Genomic DNA, 26,549 nt, shown 5'->3' with positions numbered 1-26,549 from the left:
TCAGAAAGAGTCCTACATCCCTACAAGTTTTGTAGAAATTAGCACAAATATTAGAATAACAGAAATTAAAATGAAGGAGAAAAGCTGCAGTGGGAACTCAACAGTTACCATTTCTGGAGGACATCTTCATTAGCCACAAGTACCAGTCAGGCAATCTGCATGTGTGCAGCCGAACCAGGCTCTGCAGTTGCTGTCTCAGATCCTGTCAGTACCTGCAGAATGTGGAAGGGAGCTGAAAAGGGTGCAAAAGGGAGGTACAGAGAAGTAAGACACCACTATTACTATTTAGGTAAAGACCTCAGGTACTTAGATAAGAGATGTTGACTCAGATAAGGTGGACAAGCCAATGGAAGAGTTCACTGCTGCTTCTGCAAGGGGTGGTCACACACCCACCTATGCACTCCCTCTTCTCTTACTCACTCCAACCCATCTGCTCCTGCTTCTCTCACTGCAGCACCATCACCACTGGTCTGACCCTCATGAAACTACTTTAGCTCATTAATTAGCAAAGAATTGCTCACTTTCTTGCACTGGGTTAGCTTTCTGCCAGACAAGGATACAGGAGAATAGAGAAAGAAACCACAGGCTCAGATTAACACTGGAGCTGACAGACAGTGCAGAACTGCACAGCCAGGAAGGGGTGAAGAGGAACCATTAGAGGGAAAAGAGATGATCCTTTTGAGCAGCAGCAAGCTGTTGAGCTGTTTGATTGACTGAGCCATTTCCTGACTACTTTAGAAGTCCATTAAGGAGCAGTGATTGACATTGTTTTATTTCAGGCATCTACCTGAGGCTTCTGAATTAGTCAACTGGGAAGCAGGATCCTACCTCCTACATTTTCCTATTGACTGTACAGACAGCCTAGGCTTCTAACTCAAATTAGATTGGAGGAAAAACATCCACTAAGGTCAACATTTTTTAAAGGTATTTGGGCTTTAAGAGATGGAAACAGGCACCTCGGGATTTTTTAGAGATGCCCAAACAGATTTATATATTTTACCAAACAATAAGGGTTTTCAAATCACCTATTGGTATTTTCAGATGCCTAAATGCCCTTGAAAAGCTAAGTATGTTTCCCAAGGTCACAGAGAAAATCTATGTCAGAACAAAGAATAGAACCTGCATCTTCAAAGAAAAGTATCCTACATATTGGACTGTATTCTCTGTGCAGCATGCCTCACTGTCACTTAGCCACTGTGTGAGTATCTAAAAGAAGATTCAGTTTTCCATCCATTAAGTAAACAGAAAACTCTTAAAAGAATGATAATGTCCAGCTAACCCATGAGTTTGAAATGTGCAAACATTAATCGTTATTACCAAACTCTTACAGCCAATACGTTGTCCCACTCATGACCTGCACAGCAACACAGGTGAGAATCTCTCCCTTTGCTTTTTCAGTAGCTCTTGGACCAAGACTCCGACACCTAATGTCAGACACTGTCCCATCTTTGTAATATGCTGTTTATGTGTAATACATCAGGGAAAGTTTTGTACTTTGGCTTTCCAACAATTTGATGGTACTGGTCCCTACAGTCCCTGCCCTATTCCTTGCCCTCTCCCCATCCTCTCAAAAAGAAGAAATAAACTACCGATATTTTAGCATCGATTCCCAGAAAAATGAGGTTTATAATCTCATTGTTTATCCCTCATCACTTTTGAACCAGTTTGCCACATAGGAAAGTAGGATAGTAGTTTTAAAAATAATTAAGATCCCATCAGTTGTATGTAAATATTTTTTTTTCATTAAAATCAGAAGAATGACTTAGCATGGATGAAAAAACAGGTAGAAGTCAGCATGACATCTTTGTCTGATGCAGATAACTCATCAGTCAGAACGTACCCATCTTTACACAACACAGTATGTTTCCTCTTGAAATCAGATCATTGTGACAAAAGTTAGGGGGTTTTTTGGAACAAAACCCAAATTCTTACAGAAGTAGGCTTCAACGAATGACTTCTGTGGGCAAGGCAAAGAGCAAGAATGGCCAGGACTGGTCTGAATAATCTATTTAATTGTATTTCACTGAACCAAAATTGGGATGCTGAAGAATGACAGAAACTACAGGGTTTTTTTTCTACAGGTTTTTAGCCCAAGCTCCACCATAACTCCACTGCCTCCTTTCTTAGGGAAATCAGATCTATAGCAGTCACACCAGAAAGGAACAAAATCTACAGCATTGCTAAGTCTTATGGTTTAATCAGAATTTTGATAAGCTCACAATTAATAGTTCTTTGTGACATGAATGGCATGAAGGCAAGACAGCTCTCTTACTTTCAATATAAGACTCTTACTAGAATCTGCAATTAGTCACTAATGGGCAGCATATTCACATAAATACATGGTCTTTCACTGATAACAGTGAGCTTCAAGGGCAGGTCCCACTAATCTCTTTTAAGAAAAGTTTCCATTAATATCTTTCAAAGGAGAATTCAGCTCCAAATTACTCAAGGCAAACATTAATAGAAATGCTTTACTGAAACCCTCCCCCCCCCAAATATCCCATATATACATATATAAAGAGATTTAACCATCAAACAAAAAAAAGAAAAAGAAAAAATCAAGAAGTTAGGAAGTTCCCCTGAGTGAGACAAATCACAAAGTAATCTTCCTTATTTTTTTCATTGCGTAGAACCAGTTTTCTTAATCCTTTGCATATTATTCAACCCTCCACATTGTCTGTGGTATAGGCACTTTTATGGCAAAAAATACAATATTGAACCTGTGTTATCCTAACTCAGTACTGACTACTGGACTCAAGAACCCCAAAATTTTTACACAGATTATGCAAGATCATGCTATCACATAAATGCTATAGGTTTTGTGTAACCAAGAAATACTGGTGATCCTGGCAGCTAAGGAAAAGCCCCCAGATAAGCCTGTTAATATCGAGTCTCTATTGCTCTTGCATCAAAACAGCTGACATACCTGTGGGAACTTAGGCACAAGGGCCAAAGTGACAAATTCGTCTCTGAGAGTCAGGTCTGGAAAGATCAGCTAAATGTTGGCCAGTATTTACTGCTGGAGAACTTCAGCATCACCCCTATGTGTGTATCCTTATCAGGAAGATCCCAACAAAGAGCTCAGAGTCAGAAACTTCATCAGGTTTTGCATCAGGTTCTCACAGGCTCACATACAAAGGATGGGCCATGAATAAGAGCTGTGAATCTTGACTCCTAAATATTTTTTTTTCTAATTTTGTATTTATGCTTGCCTTCAGGAGATATAGAGACAATCCCATAAACTGCCTTTGTTGTTAATTATAAATTAGAGATTTTATATCCACATCAAGTAAGGGTATTGCCTCACTGTGTGCCCTACTGTACCCTTTACCATAAAGAATTTCCTGTGGCCAAACTGCATTAAATTATGCAATCAGAGTTGGTTAAATGTGCAAACATTTTTACATAGAGTAACTTTTACATCACGCTATCAATGTAAAACACGACAGATATTTCATCGGCCAAAGTTCACATTAGCAGAGATGTTTATGAATAATATGGCAAGAATAGCAAAGAATATTCTGAATAAAGCAGAGTCAAAATCTCTCAGCACTCCTATACATGGGGAAAGTTTTAGGAATCAGAAGCAAAAATTCAGGTGTAGTTGTCATTACAATGAGCCAAACTCTGAGAAGCGTATACATTCTGCTGTCAACAGCCATGCTTATGTGGGGTAGAAAGTTTGGGGCCAAAGAAATTAATTATCTGAATCAATGTGAAAGTACATCAGTGAGTAATTTGACATCTGATCTTAAGAGATACATAGGTTTCTTCCCATAGTCTTGGAATTAACACATTGCTGAGGCTGTCTTGATATCTCAAATGCTATTTTCTTTGTATTTTCTATTCTGAACACTGTATTGTAGGGCCCTCTGGCTGAGAAGTATAGAAGTGGACAGGCCTCCCTTCAGAACACATCAAGATCATTCCTTAATTAGCTGGTGGACGCAATTTGATTTGAGAGACACAAAGTACTGGCTCTTTTTCAGGAACTGAATGCCTTGTTCCTTGTCATATTAACTCAAGATAGCAACCCCTAGTCCCAAACCTGGCACTGATCCATCTTACAGCTATGGCACGTGCCTGCGTGTAGACGCATCCTCTGAGACAAAATCTCCTTGAAATTGTGATGGCTGTTTCACAAGGACTCAGGACGCACTTGGGAAACAACATGGGCCAACCAGCCAGAGGCACAGTCTTACAGTCATGGTAACAGTAACTTGAATCTTGAAAGATTCCTGAAGAGATTTAGAAAAAAACAAAAACACTTTTCTTCTCCTGTTAGTCTTGTCCGGTACACTCAGGTACCATTATTCTAGATATTTTCTTTCTCTTGCCTATTGACATCTACCGATAAATTTATCAGTTGTACCTGTGAGATATTTAAAGCTCAGGTCTAGCTGAATTTTCTCACGCAATTTTTTTTTTCTTTCAATATGTTTTAAAAAAATAAAAATACTAGGTGGTTTAATTTAGTCAAGCAATTTTTACTTTTTTGGGGTCCACTTTTGCATGTGTTTAAGTTTAGGGCTGATGCTAATTCTCCACAACATTCAGTTGTTTATTCCACAGCAAGTCACACTGATAGACAGAGCTGCCAGCAGATGACAGAATTCTCCAGTTGTGCACGTTGCTGGAGTGAAAGACGCAGCCAGGCTGCCCTCTGCGGGCTGTGATCTAGCACTGGGATGAATTGTTTTGCAGCAGCTCGTGGAAACTGATTAATGCTCGTACAAGATTTCTATGTCTGAACACAGAATTTTGACGTATGCTGTACATGTAATGCCAAATATAACAACTGGCTTTCTGCTGCCTGGTTGTTACTGCTGGAGAGGGAGAAGGCAATGCAGACTGCATATGTCTGATTACAGCAGTCAAGCACCCCAGGAACAAATAACAGCTCTATATGACACCACCTGGGAATTCCCAGGAGGCCCAGAGACTGGGGATAACAGCTTCTGAACATAAAATCAGAGAAACCAAATGGATGGAAATACTTCACTCGGCACATGAGCTGCAGGCCAGGAACCGAGGACAGTGCATTACAGCACCACTCCAAGATCTAATCAGGAACAGGTTCCATTATATTAGACACATTACAAACATAGGTCTGCTTACTTCAGCATTTCACACGAGGACTGAATGTCAAACTAGTCCAAAGCAGCCTCAGGCAAAAGAACAGGGATGAGCAACAGAAATATTTCAGGATGACCCTGGGTCTACTACAGACTTCATTTGCTTTGCTTGTTGTCAGCGGTGCCTCCAGCTCAGCTCCTTAAAGGCTTCCTCCAAGTGCTCGTTCCTACAGGGCTGGTAACTCAGAAAGAATTACAAAGGATCAAATTTAACATACTTTTTCTGGAAATGCAGTTTGGCTCAGAGGATAGCTTCTGAGCATGAAATTGTAACTGGAAGTGTTCAGATGGCTCCCTCTACCCTCACCTATAGGTAAAATAACACAATGGTGATGTACACAGTCACTCTCACCTCTTTGGGAACCACAAAAGAATTCAGTTAATTGTCGAGAAGGGCAAGTCTTTGAATTCAAGACCCTTCCTAAAGTCATTGGGGTTTAGTTGTTGCAAAGATGCAAATATCACGTCGGATGTGATTGCCACAGGGTTAAGTCAATGTCTTCTTAAACTCAAACCAGTTCTGTAGCTTCAAATAACATTTGAGAACCAAGTGGGACAAGTGCACTGCTGAGATGATGGGCTGTCGTGTAGCAGCCAAAGCTTTTAAAAGCCAAGTAACACGCAGCAGTTAAGTGCAGAGGTAACATCACGAGTTGGTATACTAATTCATTCTACACAAGATACATAGGGCTATTTTTTTCCCCCCAAAATAGCTGAGGGAGTCTCTCTGAGCCTTGCTGCTTTGTGTCCTGCAGATGAAACCAGGTCATCTGTGCCCTCTGCTGGTGCACGCAGGTTCCTGTCAAGAATCCATGAATGGAACTCACAGAAGTTACTGGCCACCTTCCTGGTGTAACAAAATACTGAAGAACATCACTGGACTTTTGTCGTGTAACTCTGTGAACACTGGAGAGCGTTGTGACACTAGTAGTTGCGCCTTTCTAGATAACTGCACTATCAATAACTTCAAATGAATCATGAAGCCACTACAGAGTACTTTGCACCATAAATATTTTAGACGCTTCAAAATTAAGACATTTCACAATGCCCAAACTTAATATCACACTCCATGAAAGATTTCAATCATACCTCACGACAAAGATATATGAATTGGAACTCCAACAAAAACCTACTTTTAATTGTGGACTAATGCAAAAGAGAGATCTGAAAGTTTCTATGCTTGCATAGTAGTAGTGTGCCTGGAATATTTTGCATAACACATTGACTATAAAGATCAGCTTTTGCTTATGATTAAACAGATTATCTGATGACATTTTAGGGATTAACAGATTATAGTCCTAAATCCAAAGATGTAAGTAACAATGAAATCTTATTATGCATTAGAAAACAAACAATGCAGTCAGAGCTGATCTGAAATTGACTCGGATATCTCTTAGTAGGGTCAAGACTAAGCACCTAAATTCTCCCCAGAAATACACACAGATTCTGGTTGCTAGACCTCCCTTTCTGCAAGTTCATAGATGAATGATTGAGGGAACAAATTTACAATGGCTTTTTTCCAATATTTTGGGGCAAATTCCAGTTTTATGCCTATTTATACCACATTGCAGTCATTACAGTTGCAATATAGCATAAACCCAGAAGTTTATCCTTAATCTTTTTGCTTCAGCTTCCACAAAAACAAGTGAACTAACTTGTGGCCCTGCTAACCTGCAGACTTCAGTGAAATTGGCTAAGCTCTGACTGATCATATTAAAGAGTATTTTATCTGCTATCAATAATGTATATTCATAATTACATATAATTAACAGTTATATAAAATATGTAAATGTGTTAATATATTTATAAGCACTTAATATGTAATAACTTATAATAATTATATATGATTGTATATATTATTGCAGATACTGTTCATATGTTTATTTATAGAGGGAAGCTTGGTTTGTAACTCTTCCAGTGGAACAGAAACATTTGAGGAAAACATGATGTGTTTGGAAAATAAATGTCAGCATGTACTTCTGACCTCCTTGTGGCCTCCTTTAAAACCCATTACATAAGCTAAAGCAAAGTACTACAGACAGTGTAACTGAAGGATGAACATAAGAACATCCAGCCCACTATTGTGTCTTCCACAGTAGCAATGAGTAATGGCATAAAAAGACTTGCAGACGTGACAGGTAAGCAATTGGACAATAGGTTAATGACTAGGAAGTTTGTAACCCATCAGAAAACAAATGAATGTCTCTACAGAAGGAGCAGCCGTGCAGATGTAGAGATGCAGAGACCAGGAAATGCCTGAAAATGGGTTTTAAAGAAATTACTGCATGAGCTGATTACACGGTGCTACGCTTGCAAATCAGCAAGGAGAGAGGTGTTGCAGACAGCTGAGAGCACATACAACCAGAAAATTAATGATGGAAAATGACAGCCAACAGAAGCACATATGACACTACATATAAGACACTGATTAAACTTGGGAGAAGCATAGTTTGGACTTCAGTCCCACTGTATGATCTACAGCATCCAATGCACAGAATCCTTGCTTTCTATAATAAAGCCCAGAATCAGAAAGGTATGAAGATGATTTGAAACATCTCTTTAGTTCTCCTCAAAAGCAGACATCATGCTGAGCCACTAACACTTCATTCTTTATTTCATCCAAGTAGTCACTGAAAATACAGATGTCAATCTGGTTATTATAAAAACAATAAATTTCTGTGCAGAATATAAATAGAGATTATGCAAAGCTCTACTAGCATGTTTTCATCCTGGGGTACAAAAATGTACTTTCCAAATCCTCAACCTCTCTGAAGCAAAAGTCCAGACTGCAGAAAGTTCTTCTGTAATGTAGACAAATACATTCATTAGAGACTGGCCTGGTGCCATCAATCTAAATAGCAGAAATTTTCAGATAGAAAGGCCAGCACATTATCTCACTGTCTCACTCCATTTAAATTGATTTAATCTAGACAATTTCATTAATTTGTAAAAAGGAGAAAAGTTCCCAAAAGCTTTATCAATTAAAATAGCCTTGCTTTCCAGCTGTGTCTTAAGTCACATTCAAGCAAAACGCTAACTCGCTGCATGTGCCACCCCCAAAAAAATAACTACCTTGAAAAAAAAAAAAAAAAAAAAAAAACCAAAAAATCCAACCCTAAACCAGCAGAACTCTGCTCTCAAGAGTATTAAAATAGGTAGTAATACTTGTGTTTATTTCAGCAGAAACAACATCAAGCCTGAGCAGGTGAAGATGTACTGTTGCATATGACATGACATTGGTAGCCTGTCCATAACTGAGTGATCTCCAATTGAATCATCTCCAAGATGATAATTCTTGAGAACAAGATGTATCCAAACAGAATGTAACCTCAGCTGAGTCCTTTTGCACTGATCTTGGTGAAATAATTTTCCCATTAGTTTCCAGTGATTTGTATTACTACTGGTCTGCCAGTATTTATTTAATATTCCCAGCAGTGAGAAATACTTCCATATTCTTGAGAAATTTGAGATTACTTTAAAAGAGCATAAAACCCCCATATCTACACTTTGCAAAATGTATAAGCACCACAGACTGGATTCTGCATCATGGCTACAAACTCAAGCTCAATATATTGGTAAGTAAATGCAGGGTAATTTGCAGAGACTCAATTTGTTTAATAAGCTTAGGTATAATTATATAATTGTGATATTTTCTTTGTTGCCTTTACTGCAAGGCATTTCATATTGAGAAGTTCTAATAAGTCACTTTTACAACCAAAACTTGAATTCCAACAACAATGAAACGTTCTGTTTCAGAAAAAAAAAAAGTTTTTATATACATCAGGCACTCTTAGAATAATAAGAGGCCTTCAAGCATTAGAAAAGCTTTACCTCACCATCTGTGAAGAGGTGACTTATGATTTCATAAATTGTGAAGTACACTTAGGAATACTCTCCCTGTTATAAAACTGTCTTCTTTTATATCCTCATGATATCTTACTGTTTCTTTATTCATTCTGCTGCTTAGAGATGGGAAGGCCCAGGCACACCCAAAAGACATTTTTGCAAAAACAAATGGATTGCAAAGAGCATTTGAAATTACCGTGTTCTCATAGACACCTTAATCAAGCACATGTGCCTTAAATCCACATTTTCTTCAGAAACGATGCAGGCTCCAAAATGGTATCTATGGTAAAAGAATGGGAAGGTCCCCATTAACATGGTAAACACCTTCACATTGATGGGAGAAAAGCTGTCCCACTATTCAGCCCAATTGCTGACGTGTTTGCACTTAAACCTACAACTCGTCATTTTTCTTTTTAATGAAAGCAATACAAACTTTCAATACGAACCATATAAGCAGGCTGAATGTAGCCTCTGAACTGCACTTATAGTATGAAAATACTAATATAAATAAATAAAAAAGTATGTACATGTTAAAATATACCTAAATATTAATAATAATCTGGATGTATTGCAAAACTATAGTAGATACCACTTGAATTCATCTGAAGAAGGGTTTGCCTCCCAGAGCACACTTAAAAAGTCTAATAGAATTTTTTGTTAAATTGTAGAAGATACGCACCTTCCAAATGCAGCATCCATCCAGTTAATAATTACCTAAATGCAGAAATGGCACATATCTTTCATCATATGACTACCCACATAGAAAATTTACATTTCCTAAGAACATCTATATAATATAATTTGATGAACCCACAACAAGAAGATTTAAAAAAAAAAAAAAAAAGAAAAACAAAAACAAAACCCAAACATAATTACCTTTTAAGTTTATGTTATTTCATATGTCTGGATTTTGAGAAGGAAATAGCTAGGTCCGATCCATAGCAACTTCAGCGAAGGTGTCTACATACAACTAGTGTTTACTTCCATACGATACTTGGGCCGCAGCTCTCCACGCCTGAAAAGCATGGAGGTGGTAACAACAATCAGTACAGCAGAATCATTAGTAAGACTTCATCACAGAATCAACAGGCCTAGTCAGACTTTCCAGATGAGGGAATTTAACACAGCAGTTAAACAGTAGTTTTGTCCTGTCTTTTGATTTGTCTCTCTCTGCTTGCTCCAAGCATATGAGGAAGTTCATTCATCTCCAAAAATTAATGACAAAGTTTTTCTCCATTTGGTACTAGAGGTTCTCTTCCCTTTCCCATACTGGTTTGTCACCTTCCCAACATTTCACTCTGCTCCCTCTGTGCCAAGTCAATCCTGTTCCCCTACTGCCATTTACCCAGTGGCCAAACACTATCCCATGAATTGTAGCTGTTCCCAAAACATCCCATCGCCCACCAGCTACATCTATAACCTCTGCTCACCCTACCTTACCTCTGCTTTTCCTGCGGCATGGGAAAACGGCAGGGATGACCTTTTCCTCTGAAGTATTTGGCTCGGAGGTGAAGTAAAGCCCCCTTTGTCTTCTTCAAAGCTCTGGGAGGGGAAAAAAACCCAGTAGTGAAGCAGGTAACAAGCGCAGTGCCACAAATCCCCTCAAGCTGTGATGCACGGCAAGCCCCAGAAGGGCCGTGGCCAGCCAGGACCATGCCACCAGCAGTAAGATGCCACTGACTTTCTGAGCTTATCGCCCTTACATTGCTTATGGAAAACCAGCCATTTCAATGCTTCCCTGAGGGCTCAGCTCACAGTCCCTGCAGACGGTGACAGACCCCAACTGCCCCAGCAGACAGCAAGCCGGGCCTTTGGCCAGCCAGGCCAGGGCTGCTCCCCATCTACCTGCGCCATGCTGGCAGGGGCGGGTGGAGCCAGTGGTCTCCTCACAAAGCAGAGCGGCACGGGTGGACCCGGAGACCTTTGTGGGAACCTGATGACAGGCCTCTGGGCAAGGAGACCGGGGTGGTGGGCACCCATTTCACCTCGCCCCCACCCTCCCTTGCCCGGGAGTTGCCCGCAGGGGCGGGGGGGGGCTATCCCGCAGCACCCCGAGCCCGCTGCCAGCCCCGGCTGTGCCCCGCACATCCCGCAGCCCGGGGGCCGGCACGCGCGCCCCGGTTCCATGAGCGATGCCAAGGGCACGGCCAGCGGCGTCCCCGCCCGGGCGGCAGGACGGCGCTCTCGGCTGCTAGGGTCCACGGGCCCCGGGCCCCGGGCCCGGGCCGCCCCGGGCGGAGCGGGACGGGCCGCGACGTGCCGCCCGGCCGGGCCTCCCCGCGGCGCGGCTGTCTGCGTGCGGGGGGTGGCGGCCCCTGCAGGCCGCGGCGGGGCGGACACCCGGAGCCTCGGCAGCCGGCGCCGCAGCCCGGCGGTGTCAGTGCCACGGTGTCCGCCGGGGAGCGAGAGGCAGAGCCGGCGGCCGCCCGCCCGCCCGATCCCCGCTGCCAGGTCCCCGCATGCAGCCCTCACCCTGGAGCGGCGGCGGCGGATCGAGGAGCTCTCGCGGTCCTCCCGGCAGCGGCTGCTCCAGTCGCGGGACAGGATGTTCTCCAAGTTCACCTCCATCCTGCAGCACGCCGTGGAGGCGGTAAGGCCGCCGGCGGGCCCGGCCACGCCGCGCCGGGGATGCGAGCCGGGCCTAGCCGCTGAGCGGGCCCCGCGGGGAGGAGCGGCGCGGGGAGGGGGGGGCTCGGCCCCGCTGCCTAAGCGCGGTGCCCCTTCCCCGCCGCCTCCCCCGTCGCACGGGGCAGGGCTGAGCGGAGAGGGGCCCAGCCGAGCCGCCATATCCTCCGGCAGCCGCGGCCCCGCCGGTCCCAGCTCACCCCTGCCGCGGGGCAGGCGGGCGGAGGCCGAGCTGCCCGGGCGGGCCCCGGCCGGCGGCGGGCCCGGCGCGGTGCCCGGGAAGGGAGCGGATTGCCCCAGCACAGGCCCGAGGCTGCTGGGAGGGGAAGGGAGGGAGCGGCCACTGCCCGGGGCTCGGCGGCGGGTCCGGGCGGCCCCCCCGGCCAGCGGGAGCAGCCTGCGGGCTGTTGGCGGCGGGAACTGGCCTTCCCGGTGGGCCCCGGTGCCCCGCGCTGGGCGTGAGGGCGGCCCTCACCCAGCCCGGCCGTGCCGGCAGCTTTTTGCTAAACAAATAAGAAAAGGAGGGGAATTCGGGGGACCTCCTCGGGGTTTTCTGCTTGTGGTGGCTATCAGCCAACAGCAGTCGCCGTCTCCGGTCCTTTTGTGTGATGTTTTCTCTTCCAAACCGACGTTTTCATCCCCGGTTTCTTTGTAATTGGGTGGGGTGGAAAGGGAGGCCGAGGGCTGTGTGTGCTCAGCTGGGTTTCATCATGGAGACCCGCACATCTGTGCCCACCGCCGCCCTGGGGAGAGGAGAGCAGCAGGGCCTTTTGCTGAAGCTGCCATTTCTCTAGGCTGCCTTCATCTCCTGGCCTCGTTTACTCATTTACGGTTTATTTTTGTTGGCTTTTCGGTGAGGTGGGGTCCTCACAGTAATGTCTCTGGCTTTCAGCGCCTTTCTTAGTAAGCTGAGGTGCCAACGGGATGGGGTTTGGAGAGGTGCATCTTTGGTTAAGTGCTAAAAAATGGCAGTGAAATACTGCTGGAAGCGAAGGCGGAAGGCGTTGAAGGAAAATGGTTCAAATGGTTGAAAAAAGAGCTTGCACGCCAAATCGTACCTCATGTGAGGAGCACCCTTTGTCCACTAATGTATGCCTCGATGCTGCAAATACTTAAACATGTGCTTGACTGTAGTTCTGCAGTCTTTAGCAGGACTATTCAGGTTTTAAAGTTAAGCATGTATTAATTAATTGCAGGTTCCTAGTTTGCTCTTTTAGTGGTAGAGTGGCAATTGGAAAGGAATGTTTTAAATAATGATGGATCGACTGATTTGAAACCTCTCTATGACCACATATGAATGCCTTCAATAGACAGTGCTTTCACTGGAGGGGAAACAGAAATGAGTGGCTGCCGGACTAAAGAAATCTTGTTATGATGAGCTGTGCCACGTTTTGAATAACAGTGGATGACTGAGTGATACAGGAGTGGAGGAGCGGTTATTCTTTCAGGCTTACTGATTCAAGATCTCTAATAAAAGTTATTCCTAGAAGAATGTTTACATTATTGATGGCATACAAACAATAAAAAGAACTGCATTTATTTATGAGATCCATAAAATTCTAGGAAAAGGTAATGAGTTGAATGGAAAAGGGAAAAGGTAGAGATTGTAGGGATCAGACCATGTTTTTTAATTAAAAAATAAACAAAACCCACAACCAGATTGATAACATCATTTTGCAAGTGACTGCTATCAAACAACTTGCTATGTGTCCTTGCTCAACTCTGGTGTCCCTTTTAGAATTGCCTCATCCTGCTAACACCACTGTGATGGACCTTCTGATAATAAATATTGTGCTGAATTGCATTTACAGGGTTGTGACAAATACCAAGCACCACATGCTAGGAATGAAACATGGGATCACAAAAGCGAGAGGATGTTAAGAATGTTTCTTACTTTAGCTAGGAAGTTTGACCCAGCAATTCAAGCACAGAACTGAGAAATAGAAACTTTTAACAAATTGGGGGGGGGGGGAGCGGCTGTATAACTTCAGATCATTGTTTCATTCTCTCTTTAACTAAAGCATGTGAGCTACTTAGCTCTGCTACTCTGAAAATAAAAACTGGTGTAAAACCTAAATATTAGTTAAGTGCACCATGATGCTGCCTGCTGTTTTCAGAACCTAGAGAATTTGGAGTTTCGTTTTTACTTGTCATTGCTGTGAAGGAAGTATAGCTCATGCAGCCTCAAGTGGACCCGGTTTCAGCCCTGAATATCAGCAACAGAACTGGTAACTAAGATACAAATTCTCAAAGGTTTTGGGTCCTTACCTCCCAGAGAAATTCAGTTGCAGCTGAACAGTTTTCAGCCGAGCTAGATGCTTAAACACACTTGAAGAAGTTCCTGGAATTAGCTTTCATAGGTAGGACTGCTTTTAAATCAGAATTGTTTGGGTAACCCTTCTGCCCTGTGGTGCGTGTTGCTTGCACATCACTTATGTAATGCTCCTGTCCTGCCTCTGGGCCCATGGGCCTGCAGACTTTAGAGAGAGCATTTAAATAGTAAGAGTCCTACGCTATTAGATAATCATTGTTATCTTACCCTCAATATGCCATCTCTCTGAACTATGACGAGGAGTTCCAAAGGTTGACAGTCTAATACACATAGGAGTATTTGCCTTTCGCTTGTGGTGAGTGTACCACTCTGTAATTGACTGCCTTCATGACAGGACTCTGATGAGGCAGACATAAGCGACCAGTTGCTTTTTATTAAGACTTTTTCTTACCTTTAATAACTTAAAACTTGCAGTCTTTTCTGCCTTAATTGTCCAAGTGTGTGAAATCATATTCCTGATTTTCATTACAACTGAATCCTAATTTTTGCCACCTCTTATCATATGTCAATCCTGCCAGGATTTTAGATATTTTTGCCCTTCCTGGATTTCTCTGCAGCATCCAGATGAGGAAGCACCACTGTGGTGTTGTCCCAACAGAGCATCCTTAAATTGCATTGGGTGGGTTGGTGAGAATGGTGGAGGGAATGGCAGTTACCTTACTTCAGGGCAGAATAGAAATGTTGTTGCTTTATAGGGTTAACATTAATGAATCTGTGACACTTTATATGTGGCTTTTCCCCAAGATGTTTTCTCTTTGCTATGCATTTCTGATAGACTTCTATCCAAAACATATGCCAGGAGTGCTTCATTCTCAGCAGCATACAAAATGTAGTGTACAGTAACAAAGCAGCAACTTAGACTTATTTTTTCTCTATCTTGTTCTCTTCACTCATGTTTCCCTAGACAAAATAGCTTGTCTGTAAAGTGGTCACTCGGTGTTCAAAGAACTTTTGTTTGTGTTTGATTTGGGCTTTCAGGAGATGTTCCTCTTAAAAGTGAACTCAAAAGGATGTTTTTGAGCTGTGTACCTTGAGCAGGAAAAATATGATTTTGGTTGTTTTGAATTTTGCAGTTTGCTGTCAAACAAGATTATTTGTATCACACTTTTGGTATCTGGGAGTGAATTTAGATTTTGGTGTCTGCTGCATGTTTTTGGGACCCCTCTCTACCAGCCTATATCCACTGTATCCACTGATTCCACTGTATTTCTTGCACTGGTGCCTTAACGTGCTTTTAAGCAGATTATTTTCTGTTCACGTTTTGAGGCAAAACTGAGCTTTGAAGGAAATTGAGTCACTTGCTACAGGTGCTGCTCCAGAATCATTAACTGCGTAACTGCTCAGAAAAATATTTATTCTTCTTGAACCCACTTTATTTGATATGATGTCCTCACATTACTGATTGTTTTAACATTGTGCTGCTATTAACGAATTCTGCTGATGAAATTTAATGCATGGCTTGCAAGCATGTGTAGTCTTAATTTTATATGTGACAGCAGTGACCATTATAAACTCAGTGCATTCGCCAGCTGAAGAAATAAAGTAAACCTTCCAGCATTAGTCCTTTTCCAGATTTTTCCTCGGGGCAAACCTTCACACTAATAAGGTAGTAAGATCAAAGAAAAACATCGAGTGACTGCTGTAGTTTTCCTTATTTCAGTTGGGGAAGTATGCATGCACTTCCTCTTCATTTCTCTGACCCAGTTTCCACTTTCTTTTTTAGTCTGGCATTGGACCAGCCAGTACCTGTTATTCTTTTACACAGTGTTTTCTTTACTTTGTGAACTTGTCCAAAAATATTGAGGGATATCACCAGCTTCCGTTGTTTCCATTGTTTTCAGTATTGAATTGCAATTCTGAAAAGGATACATGAAAAATATGACAATGATTTTTACATGCATAAAGGAATTGCTGTTAAATACTGAATATTTGTAAGTTTCTTGACTATTTTTTTTTCCCTGCCTAAACACAAATTCTATATACTTTTGAAAACTACATGGAACTGTATTTTGAACAGATTTTATAATGAGCAGACCATAGTTCTGGTCAAAGATCTATAGTTCTCCTGAGTACAGCACTTTTCCTGGAAGGAGTGGGGTTCGATCATTAGTAACGTATTGTCACCAGAATGATAAGGCAGCATGTGTTAAGTTTAGCTCATAAATGAGAACACTCATTCGCTCACTCCCAGGAAGCTCGACTGTTGGAGCTGAGGATGAACCAGATGGAAGAGCTAATCAATGTCTGCTCAAATGGGCTGTTTTTTAGTAGTGTTCAGTGAGTTTTGGCTATTTGATATACCAACACCCACACTGCAGTCTTTAAGATGTTGTGGTTTTTTTTTTTTCCGCAGAGCAGAACTTCACTTTGAGATTAGGACTCAATAGCTGAAAATTAGTAAAAACATATGTAATTACATCAAAATGAATTAATAAAACTGCTAGAAATAACTGTACTTTTAAGGTAATTCCTTCAAATTAGACAAATAACAGGTATTAATGGCTTTCACAATGAATTTTGTTTTGCTTCAGAATCTTTATACAAGTATGTGTACTTTTACAAAAGGGTGATTACTCAGATTGGCAACTGTAACATGTATTTCATCTCAGCTGGTAGCTAATAATTCATCCTAAAATAGAAACTACAACTTCATCCTAGAATTACCTGTCCTGGTAGGGTTAAAGCATGTCAGCCAAGTGTTTGGGAGGTTACATTTTTCTAGTGCTTTCCAGTGCTGGGCTTTGTTTGTGTACAAGCTGGTATCTGAGTCTTGGTCTTTACTTTGATTTTGTGTCTGAATAACTAAGTTAAGAGGGTTGGTGTTTTTTTTTTTTAATTTTTTCTCAGTAAAGCACTTTTCTCAGAATAATACACAGCATTGCTGGAGTTACATCTCTGTTAAATATTCTCTGGAATAGCTGTGCTATAAAACACAGATTTATACCAGGTCCATCTGTAGTGGGAAGAGGAATTTGGGGGTGGGAGTATTTGAGGATGGAGATACTTTACTGAACAAGTCAGGAAATACAATTTTTTTATATTGTTAGGAGTTGCTGAGTCTGGTAGCCCAACGCAGGCGAAGCTGCCACAGCTCTGTATCACTAGGTCCAGCTGGTGGCAAGGTTGATGGTATATTCCCAGTAGGCGTACATGTACACACAAGTAGGTGCACACACATGCTAATGGGATCTCTGTTTGGTATCTCTGTCTTGCAGTCCTTGGTCAGAGAAGACTCTATGAAATCATTGAGTATTTTAATTAAAAAGGGCAGGGCCTGTCCCTGAATTACCTCTTCACCTCTGAGAAGAGTCCCTGGAGGCGTTTGTTGGGAGGAGAATGTCTCTATCCACAGTTCTCTCCCGCAGTGGATAAATTATTGACAGTGCTGAGAAGTGAAATCCTTTTCCCAGCACTGCTCAGGGGCACTAAATTCATCTCAGGGCAGATGAGGCTGAAAGAAGTGGAGAGGAAAATCACATCAGTCAAGGATAAATCTTTAATGTTATCTATCGTGTTACTTTGGAAATGGAGTGGTCTAAAAGGCCTGGTATTCCTCAAAAGCAGTCTCTCTGCCATTCATCAGCCAGAGTTGAGGTTTTGGTATAGTTTTATTACAGAAAGATGCAAAATGATCATTGCTTTGCTTGAAATACACATCTAGAGCAGCAAATGTGACATACGAAGCATGATACAAAATATTGTATCTTCAGTTTGTTTGGTTATACTTCTAAATTTCAATAACCTAGTTAACTTCATAGTAAAATAAACTAGTTTTGTCCAGTGTGCAGTGTCCTGATACTTATTCTATGGTAGGTGGTGTGCTAAAGTGCTACTCTCAGTGCCCAGTTGTGGAAATATGGAGTCCACAGACTGTCAGGGAATGGATAAGCAATGTCCGTTTGAGTTCCTAGTTGCCCTTTGTGAGGGCATGTTTCCACACAGGATGCTGGTGTAGATAGTTACCAAGCACCAGTACTTTTTTGAAGTCTTGCATTTCAAAGTCCTGTGTGCAAAGAGTCATTAACAATTAGCATACCACTTTCTTATCACCGCAGGGCATGCTGTTCATATACTGGGCTGTACGTCTTTACCAAGATAAATTTAAGTGTCATTAAATTCAAGGAAAACAAAAGACTGATGCGGAAAACTTCCAAAGAGACCAACACTACTCAGTGAAGAGTATACAGATGTTTGAGCCCTGTGCTTCTGTTTGTCCAAGAGCTAAAGCAACTCAGCGCTTTTCAGGCCCTACAAGGAGACACTAGAAGAATTCAGAGTTTTTAATCTCAAATGTATATGTAGCTTCTGAGGGGAAAGCTTTTTCACTGTGAGGGTGACTGAGCCCTGGCACAGGTTCCCAGAGAGGTTGTGGAATCTCCATGCTTTGAGATATTCAAAAGCTGTCTGGACGCAGTCCTGGGCAACCAGCTCTAGGTGGCTGTGCTTGAGCAGGGGAGTTGGAGCAGATGTCCCCTGTGATGTGATTCTGTGAAGGACTGGACCCCGTAGCTTGTTGGCATGGTTCAACTCCTTATCATTCCCAAAATGGACACACTAACTTATACATGAGATTTTTTCTGTTTGCCCACAGGTCTCATTGCTACCATCATGTCAAGTGTTAATCCTTTATTTCAGGATTGCATATAAAAGAATGACTTGAGGACTTGATTGTCATAAAAAAGCCTCAAGCAAGTAGGATTAGATCTCAGTAACAACAGACCCTCATGATCTGTTGAGTGGTGGGAAGCCTCCCTTTAGAATTCCTGATTTTACCAGCTCTGAACATTTTACATTGTGGTTACCAATTCAGTGTTTGCCTCAACTCACTTTGGAGCGCAGAGTGGTAAAATGATCATGGTCCTTCTTTTTTCACATGGTGCCTGTGGTGTAGTGGGCTGCAGGGCAGCCAGTTCTCAAGCTCAGTGAAAAAGGAGCAGTACTGATGTTGACGGGGTGGGAGGCTGTTTCGTTCCTGCAGGTTGCTATTCCTGGATGCCAGTCATGCCCATCCAACCATCCCAAATTCCTCCAGAAAAGAAGTAACTTCTTTTTATTTCAGAACTGAAATAAGAAGTGTATTTGTGGGGAAAAAAAAAAAAAAAAAAAAAAACAACCTGTCAAGCTCTGGGGGTGGGCCTGATGTGCAAAAAAGCGAAACAAAGATATTTTAGAAGTTGTGGTTAACAGGAAGAAAAGGCACAGCAAAAACTGTGTGAAGCAGCTAATCGGTAACTTTAAGGGAGCAGAGGGAGAGAGGAGAACAGAGCATACAGAAAGGGAAGACAGCATCAAGAGCAGATGTAAAATAACATGATTTTTTCATGAAGGACAAAACTCTGAGATCTAAACAGTTCAAACCCACGTTTCTGGTGTTGCTTTGCTGTTTGAACAATTGCTTTTGTTGCTTCAAATAGATTGTCTGGTCATGGAGACATCCCAGAGATTATTACTGATGTTCACAAGCTAGGCAATATGACATGGGGCTTATGTCATAAATAATGTATGTAGTCCTTGTTAAAGGTAAAAGGGCACAGAGTAAGAATTGTAGCACTAGTCTGTAGCAGTTTACTTCCAAGTATAAGATAAAATTCCATTTAATCTCTGAGGAAATACGTTTATTTCATTCCTAACTGGTTTTTGTTTCCTTTTTTTCCCCCCATAGCTTGCACCTTCCCTTCCGTTACAAGAAGATTTCGTTTACCACTGGAAAGCAATCACCCATTACTACATAGAGACATCAGGTAAAAGAAGAAAACATTCTGGTTTTGTCTCTTTATTGGGAGAACTAGAATTCCTAATTTCAGTGTTGTTAAAAATTAACAATTTAGAGATACTAAAATGAGTCATGTCTTTTATCAAAATACCAACAATAATAATTAGTAATTAAAAATATTGTGTACGTCCATTCAACCCTTAAAAAGTAGGTATGAACAATGATGGAGGGAAAGTCTTCTTTCCTGAACAGCATATAGAGAATTGTACCTTTTCACGTCCAACCCAATTTCTGTCTTCATGTATTCTGTTTAATCTAAACAGACAGTGACACAAATATAGTCCCTGCTGTTAACCTTTTTATTGTTTTGCATGAGGGATTTTCTTTTTCTTTTCAAGATATTAACAAAAGTAATTTTTTGGTCATACATTTTACCAGACATATCTGAATTCTGTGTGCTCAGTATTAGGTATTTTTCCTTTAGTGTCTTGTCTCCACGAAAGGTATTTTGATAACATAGCTCTGAAAAGTGAATTTGTGAGCAGATTTAGAACGCGTTTTGTTAAAACTTATTCTGCTCTTCTGAAAAAATGGGTATTCTGATGAAATATGGCTGTAGTTACTTTTTCTTAAACTCTTCCTTGGTTTCCTACAACAGTTTTGCAACGTTTAACTTTTTAATTTTTGGTCTTAGTTATTAAACTATTAAGTTTTAAAAGTGAATGTTACCATGCTTTCCTCAAGCTTATTAGTTCTGCATTTCTGCTAGAGTAGCTATTGAATCTGTCTTTGTGTCTGGGACTGGTGATGTTGTTTATATCTATGTTTACTCTTGCAAGCTGAAACTCGACCCTTGGTTCTAAATACCCATCTTTTGGAACGCTATGTGATGTTTCCTAAGGTAGAAGTGACAGGGTGCTAGGGGAAAACTGATACCTGTGATTATGTGGTGCAGAATAAAAACTGACCTCTCTCCCAGACTTTCAAATGTCTTGTGAAAAACAAGTTCCCACTCAGTGGATGTACCTCTGTCTTCTGCAGTGGGAGCAGAATTATGCCAAGGAAGCTCAGGCAAAACACTCTAGGCTAACTCGAGGTTGTGGTAGAGACCAAAATCACTCTGACGTGGCAGTTTTCCTTAGTGATCTTCTTGCCATTCGCATACAAGTGACAGTTATTTTTAGATGATTGCGTAAGAAGTAGTAGTCATTTCCCTAGTGGGATAGTTGTTCAAGCAGAATTTAGCTGAAAAAAATAAAAAGGAAAATGTGCACGTGTGGACGTACTCTACAGCATGCTAATGCCAGCTCCCACTGCCAGTGGCATAAATCCACAGCAGTTTCATGACTTTAGTATAATGAAATCAGTGTCTTACGCTTTCCTTCATAAAGTTGACAGAGTGCTATCTTAATGCAGAAAGTATAAAAGACAAAACTAAAACCCTTTGAAGAATAAACAACATAGAGTTTGGGTTTTCTTTGTTGTTATTATTAGTAAAACCATTTATTTAGTTATCTAGTTTGTAAAGGAACTGATCAGCTGCAAATTAAGCAGATGTTAGGGGCTGTTTATAGGTTTCAGAATAGTGTGTGAAGAGTCAGAGGAAGTTATCAAGACAAAGTGGATACTAACTGGAAGATTGAGTGTTGAACCTTTCTCTCCCTAAGGTTGGTTTCTGTCTGTAAAAGTTTTCCATTTTGGCGGTGTAATTAATGCACATTTTGAAATTCGACATTTCACCTTTTCCCCATTGCGAGGTTAGATATCTGCCTAATGCATATTCTAGTTTACATTTCCAGATACAGTTCTGAAAATTTGATTTAAGACATGTTAAAAAACTTACATACTCTATATAAGATTTTTTAAATGAGCGGTCGTGTTTTTAAATCCTAGATTTGGAGCTGAACTTAAGAAAAGCGAGGACAATATTTTAATCATTCTTAATTGCACATCTCTCTGATTTAGATGACAAAGCTCCTGTAACTGATACCAACATTCCTTCTCACCTGGAACAGATGTTGGATATTCTAGTTCAAGAAGAAAATGAGAGGGAATCAGGCGAAACAGGACCCTGTATGGAATATTTGCTACACCACAAGATTTTGGAGACACTCTACACACTAGGAAAAGCTGATGTATGTACTTCTTGCAGAGCAAGTGTGTGAGCTCCTAATTGCAACAGGGACTGAAGTTCTACAGTAGGTGGTAGTGTGGGACACTGAAATCTAGCAAAAAGCTGTTTGCTTATGTTACCAACATATTACAAATAACAGTCTTTTACAAGTGTGATTAAAGTGAGACAACCAGTAAGATGCTGACTAACGCGGAACTCTGAGATTTGTTACTCACCACTCTGATAATATTGACTGTGAAGCTAGAAGTAGGAGAAACATTTTTGTTCAGTCTAGAATTTTTCTGGCTTCTACAAGACAGTATTATCCCTCTCTGTCCTTTGTTAATTTTTGGGAGATACTTGGGTGAAAAGTGCTATATTAAATACAAATTTTAATTATTCTGAATGTGATGAGTTATTGCTCAGAAAGACTTCCATGTCAGGAAGGATTAATTCAGGCTGATCCCCAGACAGCTTTCACATGTATGTGGTATGAATGTAGCCATTGGCAATGTTGTGTGGTATGTCTCATGTCTGCTTTGTGGCACATGTGAAATTAGCTTCATGGTCTTGGGGCATTCTTGTTGCTGTCTTTCTTGGCAGACTTATGAGCTGAAACGTGTGGGGTGGGGTGGATCATGGGGTGAAATAATTTGGCATCCTTTGTGCTAGACCTTTTTGTATCATGATGTAGGTGGAGTTAGGAGAGCACAGTGTATCCTGTTCCAAGGATAAATGGAGCTCTCCATGGTTTCGTTCTCAGTCAGTCTTTTACACGTTGTCATGAGTTTTTAATCTACTGGATTTTACATATATAGACAATGTAGGGTACTAGCTGTCTGAGCCTGGGGTGTTCCATGCTCTGGAAGGACCAGAGCTCTACAATTCCTGTTGCTATACCAGCTGTCCTGCGATCAGAGTAAGATACCGATTGTATTGAAAATACTTGCTCAGAAATACAGCTTGTTCAGTAATCTATAAACTTTGTCAAGAAACCAAGATGAAATGGTGACATATGTGAAGCGGGTAATTAGTAGTATGTTTCTAAGAGTTGAGAGAAGTCATTTTGCACTCACGCAAATACGCCTGTACAAGCAATTCCTGTACAGCCTGTCTTTATCCTTTGCCACTTGTGAGTTGATACATCTGAAGTAAACATGTAGTTCAGTGCTTGCAAGATGTTGCAAAGATCTGTTGCAAAAAGAATAATACCCTTTCACAGCAATCACTTAGACTTACTACGTTAGTGTAGATGCACCCTGGTGGTACACATTTTGCCATTCTTCTCAGCGAATTGCTTGACAACTCAGTGATAATTAGGGATTAATAATCTAGGGATAATTACCTGGGAAGGAGAACTATGTTAGGCAGTTGTCATTCCTGGCTGTTGCCACCCATGCTCCATTCACCTGTGCAGTGAACCAGGTGAGGGAAATGATGTGGGTTAAAATTAACCTATGGAATGACAGCATTTAGTAACATGGTAGAACACATTAGAGCCAGGGGGGATTTAGCTAGAAACAAAGGTACATAAAGGACCACAAGCCATTGGATCTTATGGAGATAAGAAAGTACTTTCATGTGACATGGTGCATGAGGGACAGCAAAACACGGGTCTGGATGTTTCACAGATATTTGTGATTTATATTCTGCTGAATCTCAGGGAGAACAACAGCTTTCTCTTGCCCTGGAACACCTGTGCATTTATAAACACTTTATCTGTCTAAGGTTAATTGCTCATGAATTTAAAAAACCTTTTGTAGACATTAAGATGTTTTGTGACGCAGTACCGTAAAAGACAGTTGACCTGTAGCCAATTAATTCAGAGTTAATTTCCCCCATCACTGTATTGATAGGGGATGTTTCCTGGAAAGATTGGTAGAAGTCTTCACTAGAGCGATTAACTGAAAGTATGAATCATTTGAAAAAGAAAACAGTAATGACATGCGATATTTTTGTTGATCTCTGTTAATATCTATAAAAGTAATGTGTTAACAGATTATGATTATTTTTAAAATACTTTTGGATAAACTATTGCTGTTTAATTAGCTATTTTGAGTGACACATTTGCATCTATGTTTCTCTCCGTATTTGTTATATTTTTGTTATTGTTCATCTGTTTTTCTTTCAGTGTCCTCCAGGAATGAAACAGCAAGTTTTGGCTTTTTATACAAAACTTCTTGGAAGAATACGGCAACCTCTTCTTCCACACATAAATGTGCATAGGCCAGTGCAGGTATTGCTCAAATTTTAAGTAAAATATGTTGTTGTGTGACAAGTTTCTCTTATTCTGTTGTAGCTAATGGTATCTTTAATTCTTGCATTGTTGAGTAAGTTAAAGAACCTGCTCAAGTGCAGTATCAGTTTTAATAAATTAATGATTAGTGCCTTGTACTGCCACTGCAATGCAAGTCATAAGTCATACAGAAATCTTGTTCATAGCAATCTAATGTAGAGCGAATGTTCAAGTCAGTAATCATACATCATTGTAGTATGTATATAGAAAAATAATTCACTCCATCATTCCTAGAAAAAGCTCTAACTTTCTCCCTGTCTTAATTGTTCACTTTTCTTTATGTGATAGAAATTAATCAGGCTGTGTGGTGAAGTTCTGGCAACACCAACAGAAAATGAAGAAATTCAGTTTCTCTGCATAGTATGTGCAAAGCTGAAACAGGATCCATACCTGGTCAACTTCTTCCTTGAGGTGAGTAAATCAAATTAAATCAAATTTTCAAGGTGTATTTATGGTGTCACAGACAAAATCTAATAGGGAACTGGAGGTATCTCATTGTGCGTCATAGCTTAGTTTCCATTCACTCTGTGATTATTTTTTTTTCTGCGATATTAGAGGTTTGGTTTTTTTTGTTGTTTTTTTTTTTTTCATCCAGAGACTTGATACATGTGATTATTTTTACTAGAATTTCATTTACTCACAGATACACCTGCCTGAGGTCCTTATCCTTTGTAGTGAAAGTGCCTTTAGAGTAGGGATATGAGTTGTATTGTAAAGCACTGTGTGTGGGAGACCTTGGATTTCTTATGTTGTTTTGTCTTCATCCCAGTAAAGACTAAGGGACAGATTGCACGGGGCATTGAAACCTTGCAAGTTGCTAAGTGTTCTGCAGGATTGGGCCCTTATTTGGTAGTGGCACATATGGTCTAGCTGCAGTGCCAGCTCACAATCTACAATATGACATTATTTTCTATCTGTAAGAAAGCCAAATATCTTTACTCCCTCTTCGAACTTAACATGTGGCATTGATGAAATCAGAGTGGGAGGAGAAAGAATTTCTAGACTGACTTTCTGTTCCCATTTAGAAGGAGCATATAAAAGTTTAATTTATAAAAGTCCATTTAGAAATGCCTCCTGCTTCCACTTTGATGTTTCCTATGGTGACGCACTATCTATTAAGCATGTGATACATAGGTGAAAAGATCTAGATATAGTGTCCTTAAGGAATATTTTACAAGCTTTCCGCAAACAAGATCTTTGACAGCAGATGCTCTTAAACTGCAAAGATACATTATTTTCCATTGAGTATATGAATATCACTTATAAGTAGTAGTAAAGAATCCATCTTGAGTTTATTTTTACCTTAATTAAATACCAGTCTGATTGCCATTGTGTCCACTGTAGTTATACAAGCAGTAGAAATGGTGAAGGATTGAAAAGTTAGTGTTTAAACATTAGAAGCACTCAGAAGCAAACTACTTGATATATTACATGCAGAATATGGTAGAGACCAAACCAGGATTACTTTTAATGTCATTTATGTAATTTGTATGGTTTGAAAAGAACCCTCTGAATTACTCTTATAGTCAAATACTGCCCTTGAAATCAAACCTGAGAACCCCAACCACAAGTGTTTTGTCAGACATTAGTGTTCTTCCCCAAAATAGTAATACTGCAATACTAAAAATCAGACATGGAAAACTGGATGATTCCAAATTTCAAAGATTTTCAAATTTCTAGTTTCACAAGATGCTGGCCATAGAGTTCAGGCAAGCTGAAGAACGGCTTTTGTAGCTCCTGTTTCCTTCACAATGTTACTCTAAATACCGTAGCCTAACTTCTGATAGTTGTTTCCAGATGAGGTATTTGGGGTGCAGAATTGTCTTCTGTTGGAATAGAATAGTCTGATTGTGCCTCTTAGAGGTGCTATTGTTATGATTCGATAGCTGTTTCTGACCTTCAAATGCATGAAAGGGTAAATTTGCAGAATCCTATGTGGCATTTATCTCTCAAATCTCCAGCACATATAAACTGAAATGTAGATACATCTCTCCAAAGCAGTCTTTATCTGTTAGTTTTGCTTCCTCCTTTGACTTTTCCTGATCAGTTTCTACAATATTTTATGAACATAAAAAAGTGAGTGTGTACAAACCCAGGATTTCCTTTGTATGATTCCATATCAAATAGTTTGTTGTTAGAATGCTGTTTATATTTTAGTAAAATCTTTCACCTGTATTGCTTAACCAAAAAGGTTATATGGCATACCTGTATCTCTTGGACAAGTTACATTTGTTGTGGAAATAAGAACTGGAAGAATTGCATTCTACTTTTTTAAACCTTTAAAATCCATATACTAATTTTATTTTTGCTTTAATTCATTCTTTTCTTTACATTGAATTTTCCTTGTTCATACATACATAGAAATGTTTGACTTACCACCTCTATCTCAGTCATTATTTTACGCTAAACTTGTTAATTCATGTTTTTCCTTATTTGTTTATTCCTTAGTTGCCTCATCTCATCCCATCTTATGCAAGACACTCCTTGCA

At 40.6% G+C, this 26,549-nt stretch overlaps 2 protein-coding genes across 7 annotated transcripts in view; one reads left to right on the top strand and one right to left on the bottom strand.

The window, feature by feature from the left end:
• The window catches only part of LOC309674166 (uncharacterized protein), a 113,470-nt gene extending 101,619 nt beyond the window's left edge, over nt 1-11,851 (bottom strand). For 2 of the 5 annotated variants that reach the window (XM_082486138.1, XM_082486137.1), the window contains exons 1-4: nt 11,454-11,851; nt 10,422-10,523; nt 9,858-9,996; nt 9,178-9,261 (exon numbers count right to left, since the gene is read on the bottom strand). In XM_082486138.1, coding sequence (XP_082342264.1) covers nt 9,952-9,996; nt 10,422-10,523; nt 11,454-11,768 — 462 coding nt within the window. In that variant the 5' untranslated portion in view covers nt 11,769-11,851 and the 3' untranslated portion in view covers nt 9,178-9,261; nt 9,858-9,951. Of the gene's footprint in view, nt 1-7,731; nt 7,937-9,177; nt 9,262-9,660; nt 9,696-9,857; nt 9,997-10,421; nt 10,524-10,826; nt 11,091-11,453 lie in introns of those variants that run through there. The other 3 variants (XM_082486136.1, XR_014269368.1, XM_082486135.1) reach the window with 3 other exon arrangements.
• The window catches only part of FHIP2A (FHF complex subunit HOOK interacting protein 2A), a 33,629-nt gene continuing 18,469 nt past the window's right edge, over nt 11,390-26,549 (top strand). Inside the window, exons 1-5 of one of the 2 annotated variants that reach the window (XM_082486132.1) lie at nt 11,390-11,571; nt 19,601-19,679; nt 21,617-21,786; nt 23,896-24,000; nt 24,349-24,471. In XM_082486132.1, the coding sequence (XP_082342258.1) occupies nt 11,527-11,571; nt 19,601-19,679; nt 21,617-21,786; nt 23,896-24,000; nt 24,349-24,471 (522 nt within the window). In that variant the 5' untranslated portion in view covers nt 11,390-11,526. The remainder of the gene's footprint in view (nt 11,572-19,600; nt 19,680-21,616; nt 21,787-23,895; nt 24,001-24,348; nt 24,472-26,549) is intronic. The other variant, XM_082486131.1, reaches the window with a different exon arrangement.

Source organism: Vanellus vanellus (assembly GCF_965231255.1).
Source record: "Vanellus vanellus genome assembly, chromosome: 7".
Classification (NCBI taxonomy): domain Eukaryota; kingdom Metazoa; phylum Chordata; class Aves; order Charadriiformes; family Charadriidae; genus Vanellus; species Vanellus vanellus.
Note: the sequence above shows the minus strand (reverse complement) of the source record. Positions and strands in the feature narration are given on the sequence as shown.